This window comes from Helianthus annuus, chromosome 16 (assembly GCF_002127325.2).
Source record: "Helianthus annuus cultivar XRQ/B chromosome 16, HanXRQr2.0-SUNRISE, whole genome shotgun sequence".
In the NCBI taxonomy this organism is placed as follows: Eukaryota; Viridiplantae; Streptophyta; class Magnoliopsida; order Asterales; family Asteraceae; genus Helianthus; species Helianthus annuus.
In genome coordinates, this window is record NC_035448.2 from 4,838,942 (window position 1) to 4,861,525 (window position 22,584).

General features: G+C 43.0%; 1 protein-coding gene across 1 annotated transcript; it reads left to right on the top strand.

Annotated features, from left to right (window-relative positions):
- Positions 1 to 17,888: 17,888 nt before the first annotated feature.
- LOC110915956 (deSI-like protein At4g17486) lies at positions 17,889 to 20,584 on the top strand. The gene is made up of 3 exons (XM_022160708.2): positions 17,889 to 18,032; positions 19,093 to 19,380; positions 20,212 to 20,584. Exons 1-3 carry the CDS (start codon positions 17,897 to 17,899, stop codon positions 20,448 to 20,450), a joined length of 663 nt encoding a protein of 220 aa, XP_022016400.1. The 5' UTR covers positions 17,889 to 17,896; the 3' UTR covers positions 20,451 to 20,584.
- Positions 20,585 to 22,584: the final 2,000 nt, after the last annotated feature.

The window sequence follows — 22,584 nt, forward strand, 5'->3', positions numbered from 1 at the left end:
CCAAACAGATAAGCAGTCCAATAACATATCAGTCATAAGATTGGGCCCGTGACAGTGTAGGCCCAAAATAGTGTACGTGTAGCTAGTCTCGAGTCGCAACCGGCGATCTCGAGTCGCAATCGATGGTCTCGTTTCGTCATGGCCCGGTTACGAGTCACAGCCGGAGATTACGAGTCGCAACAGGAGGTTGCGAGTCGCAATGGTGATCTCGGCTCATCATGGTCTGGTTACGAGTCGCAACGGGACTCGCAACCATGGTTCCGGCTTGTGCTGTTGTGGTCTCGAGTCGTGATTGTGAGGTTTCGACTCGCAATCTATGTCGCAACCGGATGTGTAACAGCCTTCCTGATTTCATGCAATTTAGTTACAACATTTAAGCAAATCAATTATCGTTGTCAGTTTCCAAAAATCAATTAACAACTAACATTTTACCAATTCAAGAAATCATCGATCAAACAGGGTTTCCTAACCCTTAATTCGTATGAACCCTAACTCACAACCTCATGAACAACAACATGAACAACCCTTAAACAATTCATCAATAATTATACAACATTCATACCAATCATCTAGCCATTCTATCAACCGGTTTATATAAACATACATCCAACTTCTGTGAACTAGCACCCGATTATCACATCATAACAACCATGAAAACCGATTTACAAACACTATTACTATAATCCCAAGATATCATGCGAGTAAGGATTCTTTCATAATCAATCATGCTAAGCTATATAGTATGCATATCAACAACATCAAACAATAATCATCATACTAGCATAATCAACATACTAACCGGTTACAAGTGAAGGGATGTGATCCGAATGGGGAGTTGATTCTTGTGTCGTCGGTCTCCACGCAACGAGAGAGAGAGAGAGGGAAGGTCTAGGGTTGTGTGTGTGTTATGAAAATTGTAACAATGAGAGAAATCAAACCCTTACCAAAGGATTTGTGTTTGCGAGTGGGGAGTGGGCCGAACCCAACTCGGTTACCAAATGAAGTCCGATTTCAAGGTGTGGCCCAAACGGGCTTGTGTGACCGGTTAGCCTTGTGCGATCGGGTTCGCGAACACATAATCATTCATATAATCACAAGCACGTGTTAACATAACATTTACATAACATTCACATATTGTCACATAAAGCACATAACATCATAACATTCGTTAACTCAAGTGTCAAAGGCACGTAACGTTACATCTAAGCAAGTCTAAAGTCCGAGTTGTCACACTTCTGCCATCAGCAGACAAGTGGGGATCGTGGGACAGATGTCTCCGTCCTCTGATTGGTGCCACGTAGGCGTCCTTAAGTACTTCTCGTTCTCTGTACGTCAAACGATCATGGCGCACGAGTGAACAGAGCCTGCTGGATGCTCATTGGCTCCTTTTCTCTGCCACTTGTGCCCTTTGTACCTTCCTACCCTGGTCTCACGCCGCAACCTTTCTGTGGGTTGCGCGGCTTACAGGTACTGAAGGTTCTTATCAGATTGCTAAGTATCGTGATTGTTCTCTTCTGATTGGCCCTCGCGCCTCTTCGTGGGATGTGGCGGTAATCGCGCGAGATTGCCTTAGCAAGAGAAAATGCTGACTAAGGAGTATGGCCCTTTGCGCAGCCTTGACGAAGGTTTGCCTGGCTTTTTTTGGGCCATACCCCTTCAAGTCCCCCCAGTCCAGTGCTGCACCAAGCGCAGGGCAAGTGATTGGAGCTCTGGACTTAGAAAAAGAAAAGTATAGAGGTTGCTTGTTTTGACCTTGCAGTCGCGCGCGCATAGGAGTTGACGATTATTACGGCGCGACTACATTATCTGTTAGGTGATTGTTGCCCATTGAGGAAGCTATAGCGCGGGTATCTTGTGTGCAAGGTACATTGCGCGCTTCTAGGTAACTTCTTTGTTAAGTGTTGGGAGATTTGGGCGGGAAATTCCTCGAAATTTGAATTCTGATGGTTTGGTGAGATAAGTCTCTGATTGTGACGCTTGAGTTGACTCCTGGCACGGATGTCATCATGCCGTCTGTGACGGTTCCACTTTTCGTCAGGAGAGTGAGGTCCACGCGCGCGTGGTAACCGTCACCCCTGCTTTTACGCATTACGTGGCATCTTCTCGTTGGTCGGCTGAACGGCGGATGCGGCACGTTTACCCATCGCATTAAATGCGATGGGTATATATATTCGATAGAGGTGAGAGGAATGAACTCATCTTATGCTCTTTCTACTCGTTTCTCTCTAATCTTCATCTCTTCTTCAAATCTTCAAGCCTGTGTAGCAGTTCTTCAAGTTCTTCATACCTGAGTTTCTTGAATATTCAACGATTCTTCAACAAAACCGATGGCAGAAGAACATGTTGAAGATAATCCCGGAGAGGAGGGGCCAGTCCCGGTTCTCCGGTGGGATTTAGGGTTGTTTGAGCAAATCGTTAGGAGTTTCCGGTTTCCACAGGAGTGGGATGCAAGGTATCCGGCCCAGAATCAAACGGCCGCCGACGCGCCGCCGGGTTATATTACATTATTTGAAGATTTCTTCCTTCAGGGGAATTTCCGGCTGCCGGCGACGAACTTCATGGGGAACATTCTGCACTTCTACAACTTTCATATTTCACAGATGAGCCCTCCCGGGATGGTTAGGGTTCGACATTTCGAGTTCCTATGTCGAGCCCATGGCATTGAGCCAACTGTTGAGAAGTTCAGGACATTTTATCAGCTTCAACGGACTATGGGCTTTTTCTCTTTTGCCAGCCGTGGAGCTGCGAGGAAGATCCTGCTGAACCCACTGAAGAGTTTCCATGATTGAAACCTAAATTTTTCTTTATTCGCGAGGAGGTGCACCCGATCGCCATGCCTTTCCGGGACTGGAGTGAGCCGGTGTTGAAAGAAGATCTGCCAATCCCTAAACATGAAAGGTGGTATCAGCAACTAACTCCAACCCCTAACTGGGTATTTGGAGAAAATGTCTTAGTCGCGGCGCGTATGAGTGACCGATGGTCGCCTGATAGCGAGGAAGTTCCTGTCTTGAAGATTGGTGATCAAGGTCAGTGATTTCCTTAATTTCCCTGATTTCATGCTTCGTGCTTTATTCTACTCATAGGATTTGATGTGTAGAGGCGCATTTGTATCAAGCTGCTTTCGCTACGTTTGGTGGGTCTATGGGCGTGCGCCCACTCCGGGATGGGGAGGAATGCTGGTATGAGCAGATAAGGAGCAATTTCATGTACCCAGTTGCTGATGCCTTCGCCGAGCCGCCTACTGCAACTGAAGGTGCGCATATTCCTAACCCTCGACCCTTGCGCTCCGTGACCTCTGCTGGGAAAGAAGTTGTTTATCTTTCTAGCGAGGAGTCCGTCGGATCGTCGAATGGAGAGTTAAGTCCATGGTCTCAAATCTTTGCAGGTGTGCTGCGCAATTTGGGGATAGACCCTGAAGAGAAGAAGAAGAAACCTGGGAAAAAGAAGAAGGTTATCATGCTAGATCCTAAGGTGATCAGCAAGGGAGCTGGAAGTAGTCGCGCAACTGCTGCTGCTACTGATAAAGGTACTTTCCGCCTTCGTCAAAGTAACCTTGAAGACTTTGTTATTATCAGTGATTCACTCGAGGGTTTATCGCGTATAGGAGAGAAAAGAACCGGAGCAGGAGGCTCCAAAAGTTCAGGGAGCGCGGGCTCCCGTAACCCGGATGCTGGGGCTACCCCGTCCTCTGCTGCGCAAGAGGGGGGTGATGAGCAGGAAGTGCAGGAAGAGCCTGCGGTGCAGTTGATAAGAAAAAGAAGTCGGGAGGCTGTGCTCGGGGCCGCTGTGTTGCCAAAACCTGGTGATGCCCCTTTGATTGGCAAGAAAAGCAACTTGCGCTCCCTCTACAGATTCTCTCCTGGTTAGTATGTTGTTTCCGTGTACTTGTAATATTTTCTTCTCTAATACTCCGTCTTTGCAGAAGCTGAAAACAAGAAACCCGAGAAGGGGGTTACGATCAAAGAGCCGTTGGAGCCGGTGCAGAAAAAGCTCAGGACTACTAAGGTCACTATCAAACCATTTCCTGCGTCACAGTCTGCTGACAAGGAGAAACAAAAGGGGCCTGAGAAGCCTTTACGGGAAAAGGAGGTTGCGAGAGAGAGAGTCGTTGACAAGGAGAAAATTGTTGAGAAGTCCCCTACTAGGCTGAGGGGGCCTGAGGTCACTGCCCCCATTACCACTGCTTCGACGCAGGGTTCGGGGCCCACTCCTATCCCTGAGCCTGAGCAGCCCATTACTGAGACAGAGAAAACCTCGGAGGTGAGGAAACCTGTAGAGCCTTCGCCGGCTGCTGCGCATGTCCAAACTGGTCCGGGGGTTATGGAACAGGCTACTGCTGCTGCTGGTGGGAGCGCTGGCTTTGTTGCTGGCCAGGCTGGCGCGGGGAGTCGTGGTGAATCGCTTCATTCTCCCATAGGTCCGATGGACACTTTGGGAGATGTTTATTATAAGTCTTACACTGAAGAAAGTCGAGGTGAAGCGCTTCATCAGCCTCCATGGAGCCTTAAACAGAAGGATACTTTTCTAGAATTCGCTCCCTGCCGCGATTGGCTTCTCAACTCTATCCCTCCTGGTGAGGTGAATCGTCAAAGAGAGCGAACCCACAGCGCGCTTTATCATGCATATGTTGTTGGTGAAGCCAACACTCGCGCTGCTAACCATCAAATCGTCCGCGAATGGCGAACTATGGTTAGGGAAAGGGATGAGTGGGAGAAGTATCGCGAGCGGTTGTTGAAGCAAGTGAAAGCTTATGAGAGGTCGAAGGCCGCCTTTGAAGAGGAGAGGGCGAAGTTTGAAACAGATAAAAAGGGTGAGGAGTGGGGCCGTGAAGGCCTTGAAAACAAACTTCGTGCTGCTGAGGAACTCCTTTCAAAGGAACGGGCTGAATGGAAGGCTATATGCGCCAAGGACAATGAGCGTATGTATGCGGCTCGGTCTAAGATCACCGAACTTTAAGGTCAAGTTGCGGACTTTAAGAAGAAGGTTGAGAATGCGCAAGCCGAGAAAGAACAAGCCGAGGTATGTTAACTGTCTGTTGCTGCCTAGCCTTTAGTTTGTAAAAAGTCTTCCTAAGTCTTGTTTTCTATAGGCGGAGCTGAAGGCGCAACTTTCGAGCAAGGATAGGGATTTATCTGCTAAGGACGTTGAAATCGCTGAGTTGAAGCATCGCCTTCATGAGCAGATTGAAAGGAGCGAGTCCTTAGAGATTGATCTCGAAGCTGAAAAGTCAAAAGCTGCCACTGCTGAGGAAGCGAAGCAAAAGGCCGAGGAGGCGCGGGCCATTAGTATTACTGCTCTTAATGTGGCGCAGAATAATTATTCTAAGGCACAAGGTATTGTGGACACTCTGGTCGCTGAGGCTGAATGGATGCGCAGCCGAGGGGTCGCTTTGGTAAGATTTCCCCTGACTTTGGTTTAATTTGTTAAGACTTGTTGTCTTATGTGTTTTGTTCATTGTAGATGGCCAAATCTGTCTTGAATGCTGGGGAGCTGGATACAGCCGTTGCGGCTTTAATAGATGCTTCGCGCGCCGCTGGTCACCTGGGCGGTTACTTGGAATGTGCGCGTCATGCTTCAGAAATGTTTGGTTAGGAATTTGACACTAGTCACTGTTCGGTGACTGATCAAGCTGAGGCTCAACTGGCTCGCGCTGAAGATGGTTATGATAACTTGTCTTTGCCAGTGATGGACTTGGTTACTGAAGCGCTGAAGCATGATGACTGGTGTCATCGATTGAAGACCATCCTTGACCCACCTCAAACGGTTGAATTATCTGACGAGGAGTTGGCAGGAAATGATGAAGGCGATGATGATGGCGGGGATGGTGATCAACCTGAATAGGGATTGAAGGCTTTGTGCCTTGTTTTGACGAAGCTCTTTTGATGCATAGGATTGCGCAGTCGCGCTTTAACTGAATTCAATGGATGTTAGGTTTATGTAACTTTTGCGCGTTGCGCTTTATGAATATGATGTTTAAGCTTACTTTGCTTTCTCTTGTTACAATAATTGCACCGTTGTTCGAAACTTTGGTTAAGTTAGCGCGAATAAATGTAAGTGCCTTTCATGGACTGATAATTCGCTGAAGTGTTTTCGTGCTAATCAAAAGTTTAACATGCATTTGTAACTTGTGAAGTACATGGAAGTAGGAAAACATATTGTATGATTTCATTAACTTGGAAACAGGCGCTTAGGCCAACCATACATTGTGAGTAAATAACATACATAGCGTTTAGCCAATCGTAGGAAAGCAAATAGATGCGTGGCCCTCAACAGAGGATTGGCTCGTGAGCCTAAAGTGATTATATATAGCATTTGCGCAATTGTTGCGCGTTCCATGTGCGTGGAATGATATGACCATCCAACGTTCGTAACTTGTACGCCCCTTTCCCTAGCACCTCGTGGACTAAGTATGGGCCTTCCCATTTGGGTGCTAGCTTTCCAGGGCGTTCGGCGTTTGAAGCCTCGTTGTCACGGAAGACGTATTCTCCTGGATTGAAGGTACAAATGCGGACTCACGCATTGTAGTACCTCTCTAGTTGTGTTTTGTATTTCGCCTCTTTAATGCGTGCGATCTCGCGTCTTTTTCCAAGAGATCCAGGTCGAGACGGCGCTCTGCTTCGTTGTTGATCGTATTGACCGCTGTCAAGCGCGGCGAGGGGAGACCAACTTCTGCTGGGATAACTGCCTCCGAGCCGTATACTAGTCTGAAAGGGGTTTCGCCTGTGCTTGTTTTCGGCATGGTTCGATGAGCCCATAGGATGCTTGGGAGCTCATCTACCCAGCCTCTGCGCTTTGTACCCAGTCGGGCTTTTATCCCCTCCACGATGCTTTTGTTTACGCTTTCCACTTGACCGTTGCCCTGAGGGTGTGCCACAGATGAGAAGGTATGTTCTATCTTCATTTCCTTCATCCATTTTTTAAGATCTTCCGAGGCGAAATTGGTGCCGTTATCTATGACGATCTTGAGTGGAAGACCAAACCTGCAGATGATGTGCTCCCAGATAAACTTGCGCACCATCATGGCAGTGGTTGATGCGAGGGCTTTGGCTTCCACCCACTTGGTGAAATAATCGACAGCCACGATTATGAACTTTACGGCTCCAGGGGCGTCCGGGAAAGGTCCCACCATATCAATCCCCCATTGTTGGAAAGGCCAAGCAGTGGATACTGGGATAAGATCATTCTTGGGGCGCAGGGTCTTTGGAGAGTGCCGCTGACAGGAGTCGCATTTGCGCAGCTCCTTCAAGGCCTCGACATGCATCCCTGGCCAATAATACCCGGCGCTCATAATCTTCGCCACAACCATGCGCGGCCCCGCATGGATACCGCAGATCCCTTCATGGATTTCTCGAATTAAGTAATTTGCGTCTTGGGGATCTACGCAGCGCAACAAAGGACCTAAGAAGGATCTCCGATACAGGATACCATCATTCATTTCGTAGTGCAGGGCTTTGTGCTGGATTTTCCTTGCCTCTGCTTTATTTTTTGGGAGTATCCCTTCCTGTAGATAGCGGATTATAGGGGTCATCCAGGATGGTTGCCCCATTTGGATCACGTTCACTTGTCACAGCAGGACTGATGGATTTTTAAGCACCTCAATTCTGACTTCTTTTGCAAGATGCTGAAAGGAGGTTGACGCGAGCTTGCTTAAAGCGTCTGCTTGTTTGTTTTCAAAGCGATTTATGTGTACCACCCTGTATGTCTTGAATTTCTGAAGCAGTTCTTTCGCTTGGTCTAGATACAGGGCCATGACGTCGCCCTTTGCATCGTAGAATCCGTTCACTTGACTGGCTATCAAGAGTGGATCAACGTGCGCCTGTAAATTCTTGGCTCCCATTTTAATAGCGAGGCGCAAGCCTGCTAGAAATGCCTCGTATTCTGCTTCGTTGTTGGTGTTTTTAAAATCGAACCTGATAGCGTATGTAAATCCGTGCTTTTCAGGACTGACCAGGCGCAATCCGGCTCCTGAGCCATCCTCGTTTGAGACACCATCTGTGTATAGGAACCACAGCTCATCTGATGTATCTTTTATGGGAGCCTCAACGATTTCACAATCTTTGATCTTCTCAGCTGGGACTTCTGTGATGAAGTCTGCAAGTACTTGACCTTTGATTGCTGGGCGTGGCCTATACAAGATGTTGTGGCCTCCCAGCTCGATCGCCCACTTCGCTAATCGTCCGGATGTCTCCGGTTTTTGCAATATTGTCCCAATGTGGAAATTGGTCAGTACGGTGATGACGTGGCCTGTGAAGTATCGGCGCAGCCTTCTTGAGGCGTGTAGTAGTGCTAGTACTAGTTTCTCCATCGTGGAGTATCTTGTTTCTGGATCTGTTAGCATTCTACTGGCATAATAGATTGGAGTCTGAACCCCGTTTCTTTCTACAAGCAACACCGAGCCCACTGCCTTGTCTGATGATGACAAGTATAAGATTAGTGGCTCTTTTTCGAACGGTGCGGTCAGCGTTGGGAGTTCGATCAAACACTCCTTCATTTGCTGAAAAGCGCTTTCTGCTTCTGGCGTCCATCTGAATTCCTGCTTCTTTACACAGTTGCGCAAAGTAGTTATGAAAGGATACGACTTTGCGGCGTGGTTTGACAGGAAACGGTTAAGCGCGGCCAGGTGGCCGGGTAGCCTTTGCATTTCCTTGATTGTTTTGGGGGATGGCATGCGCTCTATTGCTTGGACTTTTTCTGGATTCACCTTAAATCCGCCATTGGTGACTATGAAGCCCAAGAATTTTCCTTCCTCCATACCAAACGAACACTTGGCTGGATTCAATTTCATGTTCACGCTTCTCAGTGAGTTAAAGGTTTTCTCGATGTCCTTCAACATTTGGTCTTCTTCGGGACTTTTTACTACCAGATCATCGATGTAAACTTCGATGTGTTTCCCGATATCCCCCGCAAAAGTCTTGTCCATCAGGCGTTGGTGCGTCGTGCCAGCATTTTTCAGACCGAATGGCATCTTTGTATAACAAAAGATCCCGAGATCGGTTCTGAAAGCTGTCCTGTCTTCGTCTTCGAGCTTCATTTGAACCTGATGGTACCCCTTGTAACAATCTAAGAAGCATTTCCCTCTGTATGGCGCGAGGGAGTCTATTTTTTTGTCGATCTCAGGCAGAGAGTAACAGTCTTTAGGACATGCCTTATTGAGATCAGTGTAGTCAACGCACATTCGCCATCCTCCGTTCGCCTTTTCCACCATTACTGGGTTCGCGACCCAACTTTGATAACGTACTTCTCGCAAGATTCCAACTTTTAGTAGTTCACATACTTGCTCATTCATTGCTTTTGTTTTTTCTGCCCCTAAGCTGCGCCGTCTTTGGACTTTTGGTTCAACAGAGGGGTAGGTGTTTAAGCAATGCTCGGTAATATCGCGCGGGACCCCGGTCATGTCTGCCGGGGTCCAGGCGAATATATCCATATTCCAGAACAGCAGTTGCTTCAGATGTGTTCTGATATCTGACGAAATGGCGTGGCCTATTGTTACCGTTTGCTCTGGGTACTTGCGGTTCAACACCCACTTCTCTGGCTCAGTTGTTGAAACCTTCGCCGCTTTTGTTGGGCGCAACTCTTCTGTTGACATTACTTCTTTTTTGGCGTAGATGATTGCTACTCCCGTCTTGGTTGGGAACCCTATTGCTGAGTGGGGAGTGGAAGTCACCATGTTTAGTTCGCCTTGGGTTTCTCTCCCAATCAACACATCATGCCTCGATTTGACGGGCATTACCATGAAGTTTACGTTCGTTGTTCTTGAATGTTTCCCGTCAGAGAGCGTGACAGGGAAACTGATTTGGCCTAGCGGAAAGACCATTTCATTACAAAATCCGGACAGTGGATAATCAACTGGCTCGAGTCTCGCTTTGTCCTCTTCATCAAACTGGTTAAAACACTGCTCATAGATGATGTCAGCTGTACTTCCCGGGTCGATGAAGACATATTCCGTTTCATAATGGCCGATAATACCGGTAATGACGACGGGTCGAGTGGCGCGATGTAACAACTCTCACTAAAATTAATACTTAGTATGATAATTATCCAATAAGGAAACCCTAATTGAGACACCCAAGTAATTCTGCGTAAACCCTAAAATTTCCAGAACAATCGGAATCAGGATCAGGGTCCCTAAAACTCACGGGGGGTAAACCCTAGCTAATGATTATCTAAATAAATCGTTGTCAAATTTTAATTTGAAATTTCTGTCAAGTTAGCAAGGCTAGTCCCGAACCCAGCGACCCTATAATAGACTGCTTCCCTTACGGACCGTAAGGGACAAAGGCTTACGGTCCGTGAGCGAGGTCCAAAAATTTGTATAAATAGCCGACATCGGGACTTGAATTCTGTCTTTTGAACGACGTAAATTCGCTTTACGTAGTTTGAGTTATAACAGAAACAATCTGCAACACACACGATTCACGAAACGCTGCCGCAATCAGGGTAATAACTCGATCGCTATTACGATTCAACGTCCGATCGATTATAACTATCCAACGATTATTTGAGTGCCGCTCAAATTGAGCTTATACTTTGTTATTCATCGTGATTTCGACTTGAATGTTTGAGTGTTGTTCGAACTCGGACTATACTCTGTCATTCGTTGTGAATCCGCTGAATTGTTAAGTATTGCACTTGTAAATCGTTGTGAGGGTTTAATCTCGTGAGTTGTCGTAGCTGCTGTATTAGTTACTAACCCGTTTGTGTGTGCATTATTGTTTAAATTAGGTTAAATCAAAGGCTAATCATTGTCATTCGTTGTGAATCCGCTGAATTGTTAAGTATTGCACTTGTAAATCGTTGTGAGGGTTTAATCTCGTGAGTTGTCGTAACTGCTGTATTAGTTACTAACCCGTTTGTGTGTGCATTATTGTTTAAATTAGGTTAAATCAAAGGCTAATCAGTAGGCTTATACCCTGCTCGTTAAATCTGCAATGTGAGTCATTCTCTTTTTATCAACTGTTTTACAATACTCCAAATTATTTTCAAAGTTATAATTACAGTGATTAAGTTTATGTAATCACCAAATTATAGCCGGTATATGGGGTATTGTGCACATTACTACTATTGTTATCACTTTAGGTGGGCGAACCTAATTTGTGATATTCGTCACCATTGGGGCAGCCAATGGGGGATATGACCACAGTCACCGAAATGAGTTGAGTGACAAATACTGTGGGTAGTTGGTTTGATATCAGAAACATTGTAATCTCTCTTAATACTGTAAATTATAACAAATGAGTCGTTTTAGTAAACTGAATGATTCACTCAGTATTTCCCCGCTGACAAAACCTTTTTCAAACATGTTTCAGGTGATCTGTTGTGAGCTAAGAATAGTGCCGTGAAGCACTACCAGCTTAGAGAAGTGGCTCAATGTAAATAAATAAAGAAACATGCTTTGAAAAATAAATATTTCCCAGTGAAATCAACTTATTGTAAATTACAGGGTTTTATCCCTAATTTATGTAAGCGGGCAGTTTTAATATTAAAAGATCTTGTTTTAAAAAGACTTCCGCTGTCGCCTAAAATTTATACCACGGGATCTCCTGCCTCGCGGCTCTGGACCTGGTCAAACCGGGGCCGAGGGCCGTGACACGCGAGGGCCGCCGCTCACTACCGGGAAAATGACCTGTGCTCCTGCCATGAAGGCTCATAGGGGCGCTTGCCTTTTTCTTTTGCACTGTATCTTGGTCCGTTGACCATATGGGTCTCTAGGCGCCGGACTTTCTTGTGATTTCCTTCATCTTGGCGTTGAAGCTGTCGAGTTTCTTTTCGCACGTTTTTCACCAAGTGACTTAGCTTTCCGCTTTTTAACGCTTTTTCGATCTCTTGACGCAGACTATAGCAGTCGTCAGTCAAGTGTCCTGTGTCTTTATGAAAATCACAGTACAAGTTGGGGTCTTGCCCCTTCTTGTTTGTCATAGGCCTAGGAGCCTTGAAATCATGGTTCTCCGTCATCAACACCTCTTTTGGTGTTTTTATGAGCGGAGTCCAGTGCTTGTCTCGATTATCATCCTTGACTGCTTTTCGGTAACCGATTCTATCAATTGTTTCACGCGCGTCTTCTCTGTAGCGCGGCCTTTCATTGTGACCCCTTGATCTTTCGGACTTCCAATCATTATCTTTGTATTTGTTGCGGTTTTTGTGATCGTGCGTGTTCCCTCTGGCAAATCAATCTTCAGAGTAATAACTCTTGTTTCCAGCGAGCGATTCTTCCGTTTGCGCGACTATCTTCGCGGCTTCCATGAGTTTATCCCATTCTTTGGGCATTCCGTCTTTGCCAGTGATAGTCCTGATCAGGCTATCACATCGAATGGCTTTCTTAAAATGACAGCGCATGAGCTGTTCGCTTACGCCACCGATCTCCAAACATTCTTTGTTAAAGCGCGTGATGAAATCTTCCAAACCCTCGTCGTCTCTTCGCCAGATGTCTTCAACTTCAGCTGTGTCGCGCTGGTATCGTCGTTGTTGGCTGAAGTAACTCAAGAACTGAGTTTTGAAATCTACCCATGACTTAATCTTTCCCGGAGGAAGGCTGTCGAACCAGACGCGAGCAGCCCCGGTAAAAGTTTGAATAAACAAGTGACACCACATAGGCATGTTCCAACCTCCCATGCAACCTACGCTTGTGAAAGTTCTGACGTGATCGTCAGGAGTAGTCAATCCGTTGAACTTCCCAACTGTTGGAGGTAACTTCTCTCTTGAAAGCGGCGCAAGCGCGATTTTTGGGATAAACTTTGAAAGTTCTGCGGCTTCCGCTGGCCGGTAGGCCAGGCGGAAGTCTCTTTCCGCTTCTTCAGTGTACCCGACATGTTGTCGTGGTTTGAAGTATTCATGGTTCTTCTGCAAGCGGTTGAAGACTGACGAGCCCTCGTCATCTTCCCAAGTTGGATCATTCGGGTCTGTCTCCTCCCATTCGTTGTTCATGTTGCGCGGCGTAAGCCGGCTATGAACAGGACCTCTTTGAAGGTTTTACGGATAGTCGTAGTAACTTTCCGTTTCTCCCCTTGTGTCGCGCGTGTCATGTACGCTTAGACGTTTGGTAGGGGGAGGCCAGTTGATTCTGCCTTGGAGATTTGACGGTGGGGGCATCTGGCGTGCCCCCTGACTTTGAGGAGTGACCAAGGACGGTTAGCCGTCAAGACTGCTTGCTGCGCAATCAGAGATTGGTATGCTGCGTTGATTGTGGCAATATTCTTGGCGTACCATGAGGCTGGAGTTTCGCCTCCTGGTAGCCCTAACAGTGCCAAAACGTTTTGAGGCGGTTCTGGGTTTGAAGGTCCTTCGCCGTTGTTTCCTGGGGTGACCGTCTGAGTGATGCGGGTGATGCTCCCGCGTGGGCCCCCAATGTTGGTTACTTCGATTTCACCAATTTCTTCGATGTGTTGGGCTTGAATGTTTTGGATTCCCTCACCCAACGCCCCATTAGAGTTTGCTCCGAAACCAAACTCGGGAATGATTCCTTATCCAGCCATGATCGAAGGAAGAAAGATGTCGAAAACTCAGAAAAAAGAAGATGAAAATGGTTGTAGAAAAACCGGTGGGCGCCAATGAAGAAACACTGAACTAATTATGAGGCTAATCAGTTTGGTTTATGTTTCTACCATAGTAGTTAATCTTCTAATGATTTATCTGAGCTCCGACTTTGATGTTTAATCCTGCAAAACAGAACACCATTACTCGTTAAGAGGGGAATGTGGGGGTTTCCCTCTTAACCGGGCTCCGGCGTGAGAATAGGCGACTGCTTTGGGAGGATAATCAAGTATTAAGAGTGAGAGTAGAGGGAGTGGACCGTTTAACCTGTGGAGTGTGGTCTCTATTTATAGCCGAAGAGGTGTAAGAGGATATGGGCTGATGGGCCTTGGGCCGGTAATTGACAACATAATGGATATGCTCTTTGTCTCACTGGTGTCGACCGTTAGTGGCTTCTAGAAGTTCTCCGGCGCTGGCGCGCCCTGATTGGAGCCACGTGTCATTGTTGTCGGCCCTGTCATCCTTCTGCCATCAGCAGACAAGTGGGGATCGTGGGACACATGTCTCCGTCCTCTGATTGGTGCCACATAGGCGTCCTTAAGTACTTCTCGTTCTCTGTACGTCAGACGATCGTGGCGCACGATTGAACAGAGCCTGCTGGATGTTCATTGGCTCCTTTTCTCTGCCACTTGTGCCCTTTGTACCTTCCTACCCTGGTCTCGCGCCGCAACCTTTCTGTGGGTTGCGCGGCTTACAGGTACTGAAGGTTCATATCAGATTGCTAAGTATCGTGATTGTTCTCTTCTGATTGGCCCTTGCGCCTCTTCGTGGGATGTGGCAGTAATCGCGCGAGGTTGCCTTAGCAAGAGAAAATGCTGACTAAGGAGTATGGCCCTTTGCGCAGCCTTGACGAAGGTTTGCGCGGCTTTTTTGGGGCCATACCCCTTCAATGCTGAACCACTGCTGTTACAAACAGATAATACCTCGAGAACTGGAAATGAAACCCTAATTTCAGAAAGAATAATCGCTGAACATACTCAAACATCAATAATCAACAGATGTTATAGTCATATCATCACCATTAAGAAAAAAACGCTTATTTCTGAACATATTCAAACATACCAGCTTATGGCAGGAATCTATACGCAGCTAAGCTGATTTAAACTTTGATGACAATCGATGACAACAACCGTGGAACCATATGATTAGATTACGAGTAGAAATTAGGATTATTGTAAATAAGAGGAAATGATGAAAGTATTTCAACTAATAAAAAGTAGAACAAACCTTTTGATGAAGTAATCGATGAACAAAAGAAGATTTTATGGTGGGGTCTGCAAGAATATTAAGGTTTGCAGGGTTTGTGAAATTTGAATTTGAATCGCCGGAATATAGAGAGAGAAGGAACCCTGGGCATTTGTACTGTTGGGCAGTGGTGAGAAGAGAGATTATATAAGGAAAAGGGCAGTGGTACTGTTGGGCGGGAAAAGAGAACTGAGGATGCCCTAATTAAGTGACACGTGGCTCAAATAACTTTCATTTATTATATATAATAGATTGAACTTATCATATGTCTTTCTTTTAACGGTAATTGTTACAACAATCATACTCCTAAATTGCACAAAATTAATAGTAATTAGGAATTAAATCATAGTCTTTTTTCGTAAAAGACATAAGTCTATACCACTAATCAAAGTTGAAAATGTCTGTGAATGAATTTTCTATTTGATAATAAAACTCTTGAAATACCTTTTCAAGTTTTTTTTAACAGTAAACTTCATTAGAAAACAGGCGTCCTCGAAGCAAGGGCTGCCGAAGAGACAATTACAGCATATACAATTTGTTATGAACCCATTCCTTCCAAACAATATCAGAAAATTTAGTCCTGTCTTTTAACCATAAAAACAACCATGACTTAATCAACGCCACCACCAGAAAATTTAGTCCTACCTTTTTCAAGTCTTTTGATGAACCAATCAAATATGTTTAAATATATATTTCAATTTGTTTGTCCTTTTATGTTAATTTAAAGTTTCCAATCACAACTACTTTAACAAACAATTCCATAAAAAGCTCTACCTAAATTACCAAAATACCTAGTATTCTTTATTAGTGCCAAAAAATATTATAACATTTTTTTTGTGGTTGTCATTAGAAAGTAATACAATCGATATATTTGATTCCCAAATTTATATTTTTATCAGTCAACAATTACTTGATTAAACAGCATAGATGCTACCATAGTATACTTATATTTAGTATCTAACTACGGCACATTACTAATTTAGTATCTTAACCATATATAACGTTGTAATAGTGTCGTATCTAACAGTAACCAGTGTTGCGATTGGTTATGCTTTTTAAAATAAATTATTTTACCATTTTCCATCAAAATGGACAAAATCACGAGTCTATTCATACACTACTAAAATGACATCCCCGTCATAGGCAAGCCCGCAATAAAATATATCGCCGCTTCTTCTACCTGAGTTGTCTCTAAATCACTTGTCTTCGACCTTATCTAATCCATTTGTATCACATTGTTTGTGGGAGATCGTTTGCACTAGCATTGACAATGTCAACGACATGTAATTTCTAGACGTCGACGTCACTGTCATTGTATCTATTCATGTGGACATAATGTCTTATCGACTTGGCAAGCTCATTACCGGTAACAAGAAAGAAATTTAAGTGTTTTGATTTACAACATTAATACAATGGTTATTGAACATTGAGACCCTAATTTGTATTATCGTTCATGACAAACTATAAAAGTTCAATTAGCGGACTAAGATCCAACATAATATGTCGGACAAGGTTTATAATGTTTCATATGTCACATCTTGGGGGGTCTCACTGGAAGCAGCCTCTCTATCCTACGGGGTAGAGCAGTGGCGGAACTAGCCCAAAAATTTAGGGGTATCCTATTTTTTTTATTTTTTAGACCATGGGTATCCTTTGTATAACGGAGACGAAGTTGAGGGGTATTTTTACACTACGAAAACGAAGTTAAGGTGTATTTTTACACTACGGAGACGGGGTTGAGGGTAGCCCGTGCTACCCCTAATAACCCTTTTAGTCCGCCCCTGGGTAGAGGTAAGGCTGTCTACATCTTATCCTCCTCAGACCCTACCTTAGCTTTGCTATTGGTGAGATTTACTGAGTATGATGATAATGATGATATGTCACATCTTAATTGGTTTCAAGATCGTTTCGGGAGTCTGAATCATGCTACATTTAAGTCAAGAGATCTATCTTTCGTCTTAGTTGTAGTGTAGACAAATAACATACTAGATGGACCATCTACGTAGTTTAGTTTAACCATTGCATAAACATTCTTAACTTAACAAAACATAAGTTGTTACTTCTTTCAAACCCTATAAAATAAATCTCTACTTTTCAATGAAAGTATCTTAAGTCTTAACAAAAGAAAACTAAGGGCTGTTTGTTTACCTCTTAATAAAGCTCTTAATGATTCAGACCTCTTACTGACTCAACACTTAATGGTTCAGACTATTTATTTCACGAGCAGATGTCTGAATGGTTCAGACATTTGCCTCTGAATGGTTAAGACCTCTAATCTGAATTGGTCAGACATTTGCCTATGAACGGTTAAGCATTATACAAGCTCTTAATGGTTTAGACCTCTTACTGGTTCAGCACTTAATGATTCAGACCTCTTACTAGTTCAGCACTTAACCAGTCAGATGTTGCCAAACGGCCCGTAAGTTATCTAATTGAATTTTAATAATCTCACCTAAAGGTGGTTGGCCACTGGCAGTTTCACTTTTGAATATTCTCATTGGAAAGTCACACCTTTTAACTATTTTGCCTTAAACAATTATCAGTTTAAGCTTTTTTTTTTCCGAATTACAAACTGACGTTTTTGGGGCTTTTGATCAAAATGAAAAGACTTGTCGATTGATGTAAAATTTACCTCGAAAGAGTGGTCCAAACGACGAAAACGGTGCTTCAATTCGGGTGCTTAAACTTCCAACTAACAAAAATCAAGTCGTTTGAAGCACCGTTTCAAGGTAACTTTTACATCAATCGACTCGTATTCTCGTTCTGATCAAAAGCCCTAAAACTCCGTTAAGTTTTTTTTTTTTTTTAACTCAGAACTGTTAAAGGGAAGATGTCTAAAGATGAGATTGGTAATAGCCAATAACGTCTACTTGAATTATTAAAATCTAATTTTTTTTTTTTATTATTTTTACTAGTATTGGTCCTATTGGAAGGAATAAATGAATAATTTATACTTGAACATAAAGGGTGAAAAACCAGAAATGCAAAGAGTAGTGGTGGTGGTCCACCAAAAAGCATAGGATTTGATACTTAAGATTTTGAAAATGTTACTTTTGCAAAGTGCTAACTGTTACTTGATTCTTAATAAATACACAAACCATCATCAATCATTTTAAACAAAAAAATGTTGTGTAGAGGAAGCTCCATAGAGTGCCGAAAGGAAGGTTCAGTACCCGTATACCTCAATGTATATGATCTCACTTCCATTAACGGCTACGCATACTGGCTCGGCCTCGGTGTTTATCACTCGGGCGTGCAAGGTTTGCATTTCCGTACTTCCTTCTCATGTTAGTTACAATAGATAATAAACGATCGGCTTTTCAATCCGACAGATGTTCCCGTAACTCTAATCTTCACTTGGATTATATATTTAGTAAGGTCGTGGTACACATACATCATTATTCTTTTTTTACCAGAAAAAAGAATCTTGAAATTCCATATTTAAATTCGGTACCCGTACTATTTTTACTTAAAAAGCACGGATGCCAATATTGTAAGTATTCGTACCAATATGAGTACTCGTACCTAGGGATGAGTGTGGTAACGATACCGGTACCGAAAATCGCCAAACTAGGTACCCGTATGTGAAGTAGGGCTGTGAATTTCTGACACGACACGAACCTAACACGAAATTCGCGGGTGTAGGTTTGGTCTAAACGGGTTCGGGTCAGTTTCAGGTTGAATCCGTTTAGCTAAACGGGTTTTGGTTCGGGTCAACCTTGTCAGGTTGACGAGTTAACCCGTTTAACTCATTTATATTATATTTTTTACAACATGTTTACTGTCATAAATTAATTTGGGTGTGTATTTTATGCATATTTATAACTTAAAAATAGAGTCTAACATAAAGTTTTATAACTAAAATGCAATTGTATTAACTACATTTGTGTGTTTTTTAGTAATTTTTTTTAATATACTAATATGCGAAAAAAGGAAAGATTTGAAAATCCGGGTGAACGGGTCGTGTTCTGGTCAACCCGCTAATATTCGGGTCGAGTCCGGGTTCCTATGTATGACAAGATATTCAGGTTCGGGTCGTGTTGAACCCGCCAACCCACGAACCTGACTCGTTTAGCACCCTATTTGAAGATAAAAATCGATATTTTACCTGTACCGTAAACGCCAAAAAGTGGGTACGGAATCAGTACCGAAAATAATTCAGTACCTGTACCAAATACCATATGCTCATCCCTGGTCGTACCAGTAAATCTCATCCCTTATCACAATCGATAACAAAGGATTTCCTAGCTACTACAATTGATGAAAAACGATTTCTCAGTGAAAGCTGACGTATTTTATATTCCTTTTTTCTGAATATAGTTCATGGAGTTGAGTACGCATTCGGATGTCATGAACAAGCGACAACTGGAATATTCGAGGGACAACCGAAACAATGCGAAGGATTTACGTTTAGGAAGCAGATTCTGATCGGATGGACGGAGAGGAATCTACGAGAAGTGAGAGGAGTTATGGAAGAGCTCGCGGAAGATTACAAAGGAACTTCATATAATCTCATTACTAGAAACTGCAACCACTTTTGCAAAGATGTGTGTGTTAAACTCACCGGAAAGTCCATCCCTAGCTGGATTAATCGGCTTGCTAGAATCGGTAAGTCACATTTGTTAAACTTGATCGGGTAATTGTCACATTGTAAGAAGATCGTAACTGTTGGAGATAATCCTCACCGTCAGTGGCGGAGCTTGACCAAAAGTTTCGAGGGGGCGTAATGTGATGGGACCCATAAAATTATTTCCTATCGTTATGTTTTGGGTCAGATAGGGTTAGCTATTCGATTAAAGTCGGGTCAAATAATAATAGTTCCAAATAAAACAAAGTGTATATTTACCAAACTACCCATCATTTATATACAAAGTTTATAAATATTTAGGATATACAATTTAGGAAAAATAATTCGGGGACAATCCTATATAAATTTAAAATTTTCAGACGAAAAATCGGAACTTATACACTTCTAACCGAAATATTGGGGTGGGCGGGTGCACCCCCGGGCACCTACAATACTTCGCCACTGCTCATCGTTTTATCAAAGATGAGAATATTTAAATTTTTTACTGAACGACAACTGTTACTTCTACTCTAGTTTATATTATTTATTACATTGTTTAATTTTAATGTTTAGATTTATTGGTTAGGCGTATTTAATTATTTAAATACAGTTTGTGAACTAGTGGGTTATGTATTCAGTTTTATTTGTCGAGTTGAGTTTATGATATTAAGCGAGTGTTGGCATCAAATGTGTTTTCTTGACTTTTTTTGAGATAAATGAGAACTATATTTGAATGAGTAGGAAATTACATAATAGACGTAGGTAAACGAGCAATAAGCTGCGCCGCAATCCCTTGTGTTTAGCGAATCTAGGCTAACAGATTCATCAACGAATGGAGATTTGAAACGTTGTTTCGGGTGGTGATTTTGCAGGTTTTTTGTGCAATTGTATAATTCCGGCGAGTATAACTTCAACTAAAGTCGGAATTGAAGATAACAAGGTGCATAATGAAGGAGAGATGAAAAGGTTGCAAAGCAGTACAAGCAGATCTACTTCATCTTGTAGTTGTTCGCCGGAAACATCGGCTGCGGTTGCTTGGTGTGGAAGTCATGGAATCACAACTTCTCTTCCTCCACCTTCACCATTGATTCTAGACTGTTCAAAATCCTAACAGATTTTTAACTGTATCTTTCAGTTAAAAAATTGATTATTATTTTTTTTGTTAATTATTTTTACTTTTAGTTTTTGATTCATTAATGTAACACTTCTCTATAATCCAGCCATCCTCATAACCTTCTGTGAGAAGCACAAGGCTTTTGTAAGGCTTGACTAAACAAACAAAACTAATCACTGGAGGAGCTTGAACAAAACCTTAGTGGGGGCCGGACGATTAAAATCTAAATTGATGGGGGCGGGACTCTTGAAAATCCAGTATTTTACACTACAAAAAAAAAATCGGTAAAATTAACCATACGAGTGAAAAATCAATAGGGGCCAGGGCCAATAAAGCTTCGCGCATGCAAGTAATGTGTTATAGAGCCCATATGACTTCATACGGGCCAAATGATAAGCATAAATAGTCATATGGATCGTATGACAGACAAAAAAATAGTCATTTGGGTCATATGAGGCGGTGTTCGCTAAATTATACGGCCCATATAATCTATTTGACCGATAATTATAGAAGCATTGAGGTTCATGTGAGATCTTGCAAGATACATTCAGACGTTTAGAACCGACATTATAACCGACTACTCAAAAGTTGATGGGTCCTTTGAGTAAGTTGTATAACGGTACATAGTCTTGGTGTGTTTTGTGACTAGGGCAAAATGGGCCAGACGGAGGTCGTAAGTGTTCGGGTCAAAATGTGTTGTTTTTATAAAATATCAAATTTGTTTTTGGGGAAAAATAGGTTTTGTCGAAAATGAGAACATGTTGAAACGAGTCCTTTTAGAAAAACAAATATTAAAGCGTTACATTTTAGTAGTGGTAGCAATAATGGTGGAGGTGGATAAAGTGACCAATTTTGACTAAGATAGTGAAGTCAGCAACTACCAATAGGTGGTGCCGGCAGTGGCAATGCAACAGTGGTGATTGCGACGGTGGTAGCTGCGGCGGCGGTGGGTATAACTAGTGGTGACAAACAATTGTCATAGGTGTTGCTTTACATATTGGCTTATATTAAATTAGCAAGTGTAAGAAGAGCCTATTTTAGCCATTGTATAAGTTGTGTAGACCAAAATTGAAAAAATAAACCTACATATAACTTTTTTATCCAAATCAGCTTTAGTGATGAATTGGCTATGATTGTCGATCTAATATGACATGCTTGATAAAAATATATAATTCACTTCTACTATAAATGGGCATAATATCCGGTTCCAAACCCGACCCGGTAGAACCTATCTGGAACCGGTTCCAGTTCCTACTCGCTATATAGAAGAACCGGTTCCGGGTTCAAAAAACCCGTTGGTTCTTACCCGGTTCCACATTTTACTAAAAAATAGGGTCGTACCCGGTTTCTACCCGGAACCGGTTCCTCCGTATACAAAAATAACCCGGTGCATTAAATTCTTACCTTTATTGATTTTATTACCGTTGGAATCGATCCTAGCCGTTGCAAACTCCCCATTTAATGCTTATTACCGTTGGAATCGATTCCTAGCCGTTGGAATCGGTTCCAATAAGTATAAATAGTGACCAGAATCGATTCCTCGCACCATATTCAACTACTTCTTGATTATTCTTCAACTTCTTTATTCATTTGATACTATGGCAACCAAGAATTCCAAAACCACCAACTCTCCATCCGTCAACAAGGCTCCTCAATCCGCTTCATATGTCGTTAGGACACTCACACATAATCGCAATATGGATGTATGGTGCAATTGGGATTTGGTGGAAATGAGTGACGGCACGCAAAAGGCTCAATGCAAACATTGTGGAGCTTTGTTAAGCAAGGACTCCAATTCAATTTTGACGAAACATATAAAGAACAAATATTGCAAGACTTTGAAAGATATTACACCCGGTCAAGGGCAACTCTCAAAGGATGGTTCAATATTTCGTTACGATCACATGATAGCTCGTGATAGGATGGCTAAGTTGGTGAGTCAACAATCATTGTCGTTTGAACATTTCGACAACCCTCAATTAACTAAGGTTATTAGAGAGACTCTTCAACCAAGCTACAAACATGTAAGTCGTCGCACTTTAAAACGTCATTGTTTAAATTTATGGGAAAATACAAGAAAAGACTTAGTTGAATTTTTTAAAAATTTAAAAACTAGTGTTAACTTAACTAG

Coding starts and splice junctions, on each gene's coding strand:
- LOC110915956 (XM_022160708.2), top strand. CDS start 17,897: ATGTTGTGTAGAGGAAGCTCCATAGAGTGCCGAAAGGAAGGTTCAGTA. Junction 18,033..19,092: donor TTATCACTCGGGCGTGCAAG/GTTTGCATTTCC, acceptor TTCTGAATATAG/TTCATGGAGTTGAGTACGCA. Junction 19,381..20,211: donor TAATCGGCTTGCTAGAATCG/GTAAGTCACATT, acceptor GTGATTTTGCAG/GTTTTTTGTGCAATTGTATA.